Here is an 11,022-nt window from a genome sequence, read left to right on the forward strand (position 1 = left end):
TCGGTACCAAGTATTATTTGCTCATCTCTGGCCACGAGTTTCATACGAACAACATCCTTAACATACAACTTTTTTGGTTGATTTTCTTTCGATTATTTTTTACTGTTTTTTACATTTTCTTTTTATTCTTGTTAGTGGTTCTGCGTGCAACGCGCTTGTAGTGATTTCAAAACACATGGAAACACAGACTAAATAACAAAAGAAGTTTCCGCAACACGGCTAGGGTGATAAACCTAGTTTAGCTTAAAATTTTAAAATTTGAGGAAAATATGATGGAGCTGTTGTTAATGCTCTTAGATAGCAAAACCACGCTTCGCTTCAGGGCATAAAGTTTTATATCATGAGTTTAGATACAGGGGCGAAGGTTAGAAGGGGCCTGATGGGCGCCCGATCACTCGAACTTTTCGCTCAGTATTGTTATGTATGTAGCTTTCGTATAGAAATTTTTGGGTATATATACGTTTTCGACCCCCCATTTCTATAGAAATTTTTGGGTATATACGTTTTCGACTCCTTGTCGGAAATCTCAAGTTTCGCCACTGTTTAGATAAAAAGAGAAGTGATGCATGTCAAAACAAAACGATACAGAATATCTGATCGACAATAAGTATGGTGGAACCAAGGGGTCCCCTAACCCTCGATTATTAGAATTCATTGGATTTTTTAAGGTATAGCCGACCCGAGCTCAAGCTTGAAAAACTATTAACGAGTCGATCTCGAGCTTTAGAAACAAACTTCTAAAGCACTCTGACATTAAATGAGCTCAAGCCTAGTCGGGCTCGGGTTTGGCTTGGCTCGTTTACACCACTACATTTTTTTTAATTGTAAGTATTTTCAAGAAAAGCATGGGTTTCACACCTTTACGATAGTTGTATAGAAAAAACTTTAAACCCGAAGAAGATCTCTGCTTTCATTAGTTTAGGGGTTGTTTGTTTACCTTTTAATAAGCCTCTTAATGGTTCAGACCAGACCTTTTACTGGTTCAGCACTTAATGGTTCAGACCTCTTATTGGTTCAACACTTAATCATTCAGAAGTTAGCAAGCATACCCTTAGTTTGAAACCCATAATTTACACAAAATTAATGCAAGATAAAAGCAACCTAGAAATTCATACCTTGAATTGAATTGAAACTTGTTACAATTAGCGGTAAAAAAACCTATGAGAAAACCGAACACCGAATATTATTACTAACCAGAAAAAAACCGAACCGAATTGTGAATTTTGTTTTCCGTTCAATTATTGGTTCCACGAATCGTTCTTATTATAAGTGATATGAATTAAATAAACTGAATAATAATTAATTTAATCAGATACCTTTCTGATTCGGATTAGTTAGTTCGGTTTTCGGGCATGTCTAAAAATGAACCCATAACATAAATAACATGAAAATATTTAAGAAAGTTTATTAAAGAAAAATAGAAACGATAAATCATGAAATTATTAGTGTTGTGGGGAAAATAATAGTGGATATGTTGTAGACAATTAAAATTAAAATTAAAAAGCAACAACAATAATCGACATATCCCGTGTGGGTCAAATTGCCATTCACTATCACCATCATCGTCACTATCACTAGAGTAATAATTTTTTTATTATTATTTCACAAATCTTAAAAACAATAAAAACAATAATATCCGTATGTACGTATCTGATGAACCTTCATTCACAAAAGAGTAAACTTATCGTGGTTTGGTGGTTTTAACGATTTTGTCTCAATCCTTTAAAAATAGTCATTTTACTCCCTGATCTATGACGCTTATCTTTATTTCACTTCTCGTCCCTAACGCCATACAATTCAATTGTTAAATCATGATTCAGATATGAGATGGGAAAAGACTAAAATGCCCCTCATGTGAGGGGCATGTAATTAGGATGTAACAGGTGAATTGGATGACATTAGGGGGGAGTGAAATAGAGATAAGCTTCATAGATCAGGGAGTAAAAAGACTATTTATAAATGATTGGACCAAAACCGTTAAAACGAACACAGGGAGAAAAACGAAAGTTTACTCTTTAGAAGTTACTCTTCAGAAAACAAATCCGATGAACTTGAGTGCTTCAATCTTCATGCAATTCATTCTTTCATAACACATCCAGCATTTTGATTAAACCTCAAGCAACCCATCAACCCTGATTTGTACGGCACCTTCATCGTTTCATTCTTCTCTAACACCGTGTATTTGTTCAATGGATCTTCTGTTTTTATAACGCTTCCTTCAGACCCACTTCGAAACAATAACAAATTCTTCAAGTTCCACTTATTATACCACGTTAAGCCCACAGCCGGTGAATCATCCGATGAGTTTTTCCGGTTGTTTACAATACCCGGAACTCTAAATGGCGATAAAGATCGAGATACCTTGTGTCTGATGGTTTTCGTAGTCGGGTTTCGTCCGCGTTGGGTTTGCTCACAAGGTGTTTGTTTAAATGCCTCTGAGAACGGGTCGAAATCGTTAGACTTGGTTCGTGGAGATAATGCGTCTTTTAACCGTAGTTTTGGTGGTTTGGATGGTGTGGGTGAAGTGTTGGAGCAATGCAGACGTGGGGGTGGTTTCAATGGCTTAATCTTGCCGCAGTCGAAGAGGTCGTCTGCTGCAGAGATGGAATGGCGTTCGAGGTAGCCGAATGCGAAATCTGTATCATATTCTAATGGGAAAGTGAAAGTGTCATGGTGGTTTTGTTTGGGGATTCCTGGTTTGTGTTCCCAGAAGAAAGGGATGGTGGACTGAGGACTTGAAGGTGCGGTGGCGTATGGGGAAGTGGCGGTGCTGTCGTAGTTGAAGTCGACAGCCAGCGATGGCGATGGCGATTTCATTTGTGGTTTCATTTAAGGAGATGATGGATGGGTATTTGGAGAAAGGTTTCTAAATATGTAGAAGAAAGAGTGTAGAAAGAAGTGGACCAAAAGTTGTGATCACAAGCTAGCCGGGTCTACATGAATATGTGGTATTTTATTGTTGATGATGTGATCATCAGTTCTTTAATAACTGTATGGAAACATGATAAAAGATTAAGATTTGTTACACCAGAGAGTCTAGTAATCGTTGTAGAGAGAGAAGTAGACAGCATCTCATTAGTTTGATCGAGTTCTCGTTTAGGATTTACAATTCTGATGGTGATTATGTGTTCTTGATTGATGAACACGATTATGTGTGTGTGTGAGAGAGAGAGGGACGATTATGTGTGTGATGATGTTAATGAGATTGTGTGTAACCTTTATCTCTCTAGTTATCTCATATTATATACACCCAATAGGAAACCTTTGATTAGTTAACAAGGGTGATTATGTCCATCCAACAATTACCGGCTAATCTAAATGATAATGATTCCATATATATATATATATATATATATATATATATATATATATATATATATATATATATATATATATATATATATATATATATATATATAGGGAAGGGCTCATGCGAGAACTCCATTTATTGCGAGAACCGCGATAACCAATGTGAACACAATCTAAAATAGCTAAAAAAACCTAGAGTTAAATGCCATTTTAGTCCTGTGGTTTGGGCCATTTTGCCAGTTTAGTCCAAAGGTTTCATTTTTAACCTGTGGGTCCAAAAAGGTTTCACAGTTGCCATTTTAGTCCACTGGGTTAACTTCATCCATTTTTTCTGTTAACGAGAAGGCCAATTCGGTAATTTTGTATGTAATTCTGTTAACTAAAAGGGCAATTCAGCCATATAAAATGACCGAATTGGTCTTCTCGTTAACAGAAAAAATGGGTGGCGTTAACCCAGTGGACTAAAATGGCAACAGTGAAACCTTTTAGGACCCACATGTTAAAAATGAAACCTTTGGACTAAACTGGCAAAATGGCCCAAACCACAGGGACTAAAATGGCATTTAACTCAAAAACCTAAAAAAACCTAACCCCCCCCCAAGCTAAAATGCTAAAAACTAAACCCCCAAAAAACCTAAAAAAATCTTAAAAAATCTAAAAAAATAAAAAAAAATCTAAATTTTTTTTTAAATATTTTTTATGCTCAAATCGCTACTTTTAATGGCAAAATTTTTTAATTTTTCAAAATTTTTTTTTTGTTTTATTTTATTTTTTTGGCTTCGAAAAGTAGCGATTTTTATATAAAAAATATTAATTTTTTTTTTCTGATTTTCAGCTATTTTTAGGCATTTTTGGTTGTGTTCACATTGGTTCTCGCGGTTCTCGCAATAAGAGGTGGTTCTCGCATGATCTTCTCCCTATATATATATATATATATATATATATAGGATATAGGATAATGCTTGGTAAAAAACTCCATTTTTTTAGGAAACTTAGCAAACTATATATGTGGCTAGCATGTTGCCACGTTGCACTGATCTCTTTATTTTAACTTTTACATCAAGGTTATATTAGTAAATTTCTTTAACCCCCAAGAATTATGAGGTGACCTTTTCATTAATTGCCCATCAAACCCATCAAATCGTACATTCACTCTCCCCCATATTTCTTTTTCATATTTTCCTTTTATCTCTTCTTCATCACTCATCAGAGAAACACCAAACTTCATATTTACACCAAAGTAGCAAGCATCTCCATTAATATCAATGGAGACAAATCCACCAACCTCTGAATTAATGTCGCCGGTCCGTAGTTTCCCAAACCGGTTCTTTTGCAGCGACTTCCAAAACGATGAGGAATTTAATGCTCCAGGTTTGTCCATATATGTCAATTAAAAGAAGTGTTCTAGGCAACCCAGGTTTAAATCTCTGAAATATTTAATCTTGTTTCCTTGCTTTTCACAATTTTCAAAAAAAAAAAAAAAGACGAAAAAATATCAAAAATTATTCATAAAACCTGGTTGTTAATAGGTTTTTGTGTAATGGTTGTTTTAGAGATGAAACATGAATTTTTTTTTTGTTAAAATGGTTCTTAAAAGGGGTTACTTGCTAATGTAAATTACAGGTTTTTATTTTTGTGTTAAAAAGTTATGCTTGGTTTGCATATGAACTGATTTTTGGTTGTGTTGTGATTTTCATAAAACCTGGTTGTTAATAGGTTTTTGTGTAATGGTTGTTTTAGAGATGAAACATAATTTTTTTTTGTTAAAATGGTTCTTAAAAGGGGTTACTTGCTAATGTAATTTACAGGTTTTTATTTTTGTGTTAAAAAGTTATGCTTGGTTTGCATATGAACTGATTTTTGGTTGTGTTGTGATTTTATTTGAGAAAAAGATTGCAATTTAGCTAAAAAGTTGTGATGTTGTTTGAGAAAAAGATTTTCTGGCTATGAATGTGTTAATAGTTATGTGTGGTTAACGACTTAACGGTTATCTTATCTTTTTGTTATTAGGATGGTGATGGATACAAGGGAAACAAGATCCAATTCTCGGGACCGTTGGTTTCGTCAAACGTGGATCAGATGCTTAAGGATCATGACCATGTTTATGTTACAGCACAACACAACTAACACGTGTTATAGTTTGAACTTCAGGACATGTATGTGTTACATGTGACATGAAACCCATGTACAATGTAACACGTATTAGTGCTATGTATTTTTGTTTACTAGTAATATGTAATGTGAGACTCTTCTTGTTTTCTCTAGTACACGATGTTAAAACGGTCTAGACTTAACACATTTTCTGTTGGAGGCGCCCGTATTTGTACCTTTACTGTTACAGTTACTATTGAAGTTTATGCATCCATTCTAGAAGTCTTAACACATGTTATAATAGAGGCTTAACACACGTTATATCAGGTTTACTCTGTTGTTATTAAGTTACTATTGGAGTTTATTCATCCACTATGGAAGTCTTTACACGCGTTATAATAGATGCTTAACACACGTTATACATTTCAGTCGCTTAACACATGTTACAGTATGTATATACACATCATGGTGTTTTGGAAACCAATAGCTTATACATGACACCATGTTAGGTTAAACCAAGATTATAACAGAGGGTTAACACATTTTATCCCAGGTATACGGTGTTACGATATTAACTTGTATGTTCCATATTAACTTCTACACGTTTTTACTATCAGTATATGCAGATCATAGTGTTTTGCAAACCACTTTCATATACATGAATACAAGTCGGGTTACAACAAGATTATAATGGTGGAGGCGCCCGTATTTGTACCTCTACTGTTACAGTTACTATTGAAGTTTATGCATCCATTCTGGAAGTCTTAACACATGTTATAATAGAGGCTTAACACACGTTATATCATGTTTACTCTGTTGTTTTTAAGTTACTATTGTAGTTTATTCATCCATTATGGAAGTCTTAACACACGTTATAATAGATGCTTAACACACGTTATACATTTTCAGTCACTTTAACACATGTTACAGTATGTATATACACATCATGGTGTTTTGGAAACCACTAGCTTATACTAATGTATTCAGGTATAACAGAGGCTTAACACATTTTATTCAGGTATACGATGTTACGATATTAACTTGTATGTTCCATGTTAACTCGTTCACGTGTTACGGTCAGTATATGCACATCATGGTGTTTTGCAAACCACTTTCATATACATGAATACAAGTCGGGTTATAATGGATGCTTACATGTTATCATATGTATACAAGTGGGGTTACAACAAGATTACGATATTAACTAAGCTCCCCATTAAACTCATCGCCCCCGTCGACTGTTTTCACCCTTGTCACATGTTAAGCAATTACATGTTCCGAACAGACAAATTGTAACACATGTTAGATCAGTATATACACATCATGGTGTTTTGTAAACCACTAGCTTATACATGAATACAATATTATATATTCCAAAATTACCGGTACATGTGTTACCATAAATGGCTCGTTTCATATTACACGTTACATCATGGTGTTCTGTTACAGCATGAACCACCAACACACGCTATAAATGAACGAAGACATCTTTCCCAAAGGATGTGACTTATTCAATGTCCCCGCATTAACGTCGCCTACATCCATCCAGCTTGTCAATTCAATATCTTTTATGGATCTGTTTCTGTAAATCAACACACATTATATATCATTCTAACAGGTGCTTAACACATGTTATGGGTCTGTCTCTGTAAATCAAGCAACCCAACAAAAAAAAAAAACAATTATTGTTAAGATCAAAAGCCCCAAACCAACAAAAAAACCCGTTCAAAATCTCATCCTAAAGTTTTGGATTTATTTAAATCCATCAAGCTTGTCAATTGAATATCTTTATGGGTTTGTTTCTATAAATTAACACACGTTATATAAGATTCTAACAGGGGGCTTAACACATGTTATGGGCCTGAGTCTGTGAATCAAGCAACCAAAAAAAAAAAAACACTTACTGTTCAGATCATAAACCCAAACAAGCAACCCAAACCAACATAAGAACAACTACTGTTAAGATCAAAAGCCCCTAACAAGCAACCAAACCAACAAAAAAACTCGTTCAAAATTTCATCCTAAAGTTTTTGATTTATTTAAAATACATGAACATTAACCATGGATACCCCATTAACCATTACTAAAACACTTTCAGCACATAAAAACATATTAACAACCATTTCAACAAAAAATCAAGTGTGAAATGATATTTCAAGAACACTTACCGGATCTATACCCGTCCGATGAACACGAAGAAGGGTCTTCAAACCTTCTTCTCTCACACACACTTGAACATTCAAATCTCTCTCTCTCTAAAAAAATAAAGATTATAGATGAACATGATGAAGATTGTTGTTTCTCTCTCTAAAACATCAACTTTCTCTCTCTAAAAACATTTATCTTGTCATCGTTCTCTCTCTAAAGGTTATTGTTTCTCTAATCAACAACACCTGAACACGAAGAAGGGTCTTCAAACCGTCCGGATAAGCTTTTATGGTTGTGGCTATGGTTGTCTTCAAGATCAGGGAAGAAGAAATGGGAAAGAGAAAGAGGAAAGATAAAGAGGTAAGAGAAAGAGGTAAGAGAAAGAGAAACTTTTATGGTGATTTGATGTTTATGTTACCTACCGAAAATGCCCTTGGATGGTACAAGTTGGCAGTCTTTTGTATTTCCTTTTATTTTTATTAACACCAAAATAATCATGGCCTTTAATCAACTTAGATGTAAGCTAATCAATGGTTCAGAATGGGTTTCCATAGTTTTCTTAAAAAGAAGGGGTTTCTTATCTAACCAAGCCCTATATATATATATATATTTATATATATATATAGGGGATCGCTAGAATGAAAACCACCTCGAGTTGTAAGAACCGCGAGAACTACACCCCACGGAGGGGCGTTCGCCGCGATTTTTTTTTTACAAGTAGATGTGTGCATTATAAACACGGCCGTAAAAAATCACGGCGAACGCCCCTCCGTGGGGTGTAGTTTTTTACACCTCAAGTTTGGTGTTTTTTAATTTTTTTTCTTTTTTCTTTTTTTTTTTACCAAACTTGAGGTGTAAAAAACTACACCCCACGGAGGGGCGTTCGCCGTGATTTTTTACGGCCGTGTTTATAATGCACACATCTACTTGTAAAAAAAAAATCGCGGCGAACGCCCCTCCGTGGTGTGTAGTTCTCGCGGTTCTTACAACTCGAGGTGGTTTTCATTCTAGCGACTCCCTATATATATATATATATATATATATATATGTGTGTGTGTGAGGGTTCATGCGAGAACCACCTTTATTGTGAGAACCGCGGGAATCAATGTGAACACAAAAAATACCTAAAAAAATCTAAAAAACACACAAAAAAGTTTTTTAAATATTTTTTTTAAAGAAAATCGCTATACTTCGTTACCATGAAAAAATAAACTTTTTTTTCGAGTAACAATTGTCGATGCACATGTGCATATGTATCATTTTTTGGACAAATTCCGTAATATATTACTAGTAGTAGACAAATGCACTTTCATTTACACTACCATCCGTAATACACTACTTTTTACATTACCAATATTAAAAATGCACATGTGCATCATTATGTATAACTTTGATATAACGTGTTTTGGTAAAAAAAAAAGTTTGTGATTTTAAATGATGAAGTAGGCCCATATATATGTTTTTTGGTTAGTTATATCTAGTGGTTGATGGTTTGATTATATTTGTCACTTTATGATGTAATATGTTGTTTGGATGGTATAAAGGGTGTTGATGTACATGTAATAAAATGAAATATTAGTAATGATATTGTATTATGGATGTTAGGAGGTAATGGTATTGTATTACGGATGGTAGAAGGTAACAGTAGTGTATTATGGATGGTATGATAGATGAAAGGGAAAGTGTATTCAAAGTAGTGTACCAAAACACGTTATAACATGTTCATACATATAGATGCACATGTGCATTTATAATATCGTTAATGTAAAAAGTAGTGTATTATGAATGGTAGTGTAAATGAAAGTGCAATTGTCTAACATTAGTTTTGGTGGTTTTGGATAGTGTGGGTGAAGTGTTGGAGCAATGCAGATGTGGGGGTGGTTTCAATGGCTTAATCTTGCCGCAGTCGAAGAGGTCGTCTGCTGCGGAGATGGAATGGCGTTCAAGTTAGCCGAATGCGAAATCTGTATCATATTCTAATGGGAAAGTGAAAGGGTCATGGTGGTTTTGTTTGGGGATTCCTGGTTTGTGTTCCCAGAAGAAAGGGATGGTGGACTGACGACTTGAAGGTGCGGTGGCGTATGGGGAAGTCGTGGAGCTGTCGTAGTTGAAGTCGACGGTCAGCGATGGCGATGCCGATGGCAATTTCATCTGTGGTTTCATTTAAGGAGATGATGGATGGGTATTTGGAGAAAGGTTTCTAAATATGTAGAAGAAAGAGTGTAGGACCAAAAGTTGTGATCACAAGCTAGCCGGGTCGACTACTTTCAAATGTCTTGTTATAAAAAAAATATTATGTATAGGAAACCAGTTTTTATGTGATATACCCGTATAGTCATTCGAGAAATAAATCAGTATAGTTAGAAGTTAGGGGATTGATGTGTATTATAACACTTCATTGCATGCGGGTCTTAATGTTAAAATATGTGAAATTTGTAAGTGCAGTATCCGGTGAATGAAGATATCAATGTCAGACAGGACTGATAGCAACAGTTAAGGAGGAGTCTGTAAGTGCAGTTCCTGCCGGGTAACTGTGCTTTATCAGTTCTGGTCAACAAAGTCAAAAGTCTAAGTCAAAGGTCTAATAGAGTTGTCCGAATTTATCAGATAAATTCAGACCGGGGATGTGTTAGCTGTTGATATGTATGTTCGTATTTATATTAAATTCGGACTAGGTATATCATGTCCGAGTTTGTAAGGGAGTCCGAATATGTGTATAAATTCGAACATCCTAGTTTGTGTCTAGTCCAAATTTGTAACTTGTTTAAGTGTCCGGATTTGTGTAAATTCGGACTAGGTTGTCAGGACTTAGGAGTCCGAGTTTGTGTATCCCTAACAATGTGTTTTGTCCGGGTTTGGTCCCTATTCTATATATATGTGTTGATAGGTTAGATTACGACAATTCTCACAAACTCTTGTAATTCTTCAAAGGCACGTGCACATTCGAGAGGGGAGACTATGTGATAGTGAGAGAAAGCTAGGTTTAGATCTTAGTGATCTAAACCAGCTTGTAGATGATGTATACTCTTTCGGTTTGTAAATCTGTGATGAATGTTTCAATAATAAAGAGATTCATCTTCTACATCTTTCTATTTTGTTTGGGTTTATGGTTTCACGTCTTGTTCGAGGGCAGTGGATGTTGTTCGTCATCGATCCAGATGGTCCTGGGGACTCTCAGGTGGCATCAGAGAATGGTTACTAATTCGGAACGGTCTAACCGCCTTCCGAATCACCATTGCTCTTGATTTGATGTTTGTTTCCGCCAAACATCATGAGGACGTGAAGATTCTGCAGAAAATTTGAAGAAATTGAAGTTGTTCGTCGACTGAGATGGTTTTCCTGTTTTCCGAGTTGCTGCAGATCTGAGGTTTGATATGAAATTACCTATTCTGAGTTTTTGAATTTTTTTAGAAGGTTTGAATTTATTCTGTCCGAACTTGTTCCTTCTGTGTTTGTTTATGACCTTGTGTGAAG

At 35.2% G+C, this 11,022-nt stretch overlaps 1 protein-coding gene across 1 annotated transcript; it reads right to left on the reverse strand.

Annotated features, from left to right (window-relative positions):
* Positions 1 to 2,076: 2,076 nt before the first annotated feature.
* Positions 2,077 to 2,817, reverse strand: LOC110887633. Its single transcript, XM_022135211.1, has one exon. It carries the CDS (start codon positions 2,815 to 2,817, stop codon positions 2,077 to 2,079), a length of 741 nt encoding a protein of 246 aa, XP_021990903.1.
* Between the last annotated feature and the right edge of the window lie 8,205 nt (positions 2,818 to 11,022).

This window comes from Helianthus annuus, chromosome 12 (assembly GCF_002127325.2).
Source record: "Helianthus annuus cultivar XRQ/B chromosome 12, HanXRQr2.0-SUNRISE, whole genome shotgun sequence".
NCBI lineage: Eukaryota > Viridiplantae > Streptophyta > Magnoliopsida > Asterales > Asteraceae > Helianthus > Helianthus annuus.

Coding starts and splice junctions, on each gene's coding strand:
- LOC110887633 (XM_022135211.1), bottom strand. CDS start 2,817: ATGAAATCGCCATCGCCATCGCTGGCTGTCGACTTCAACTACGACAGC.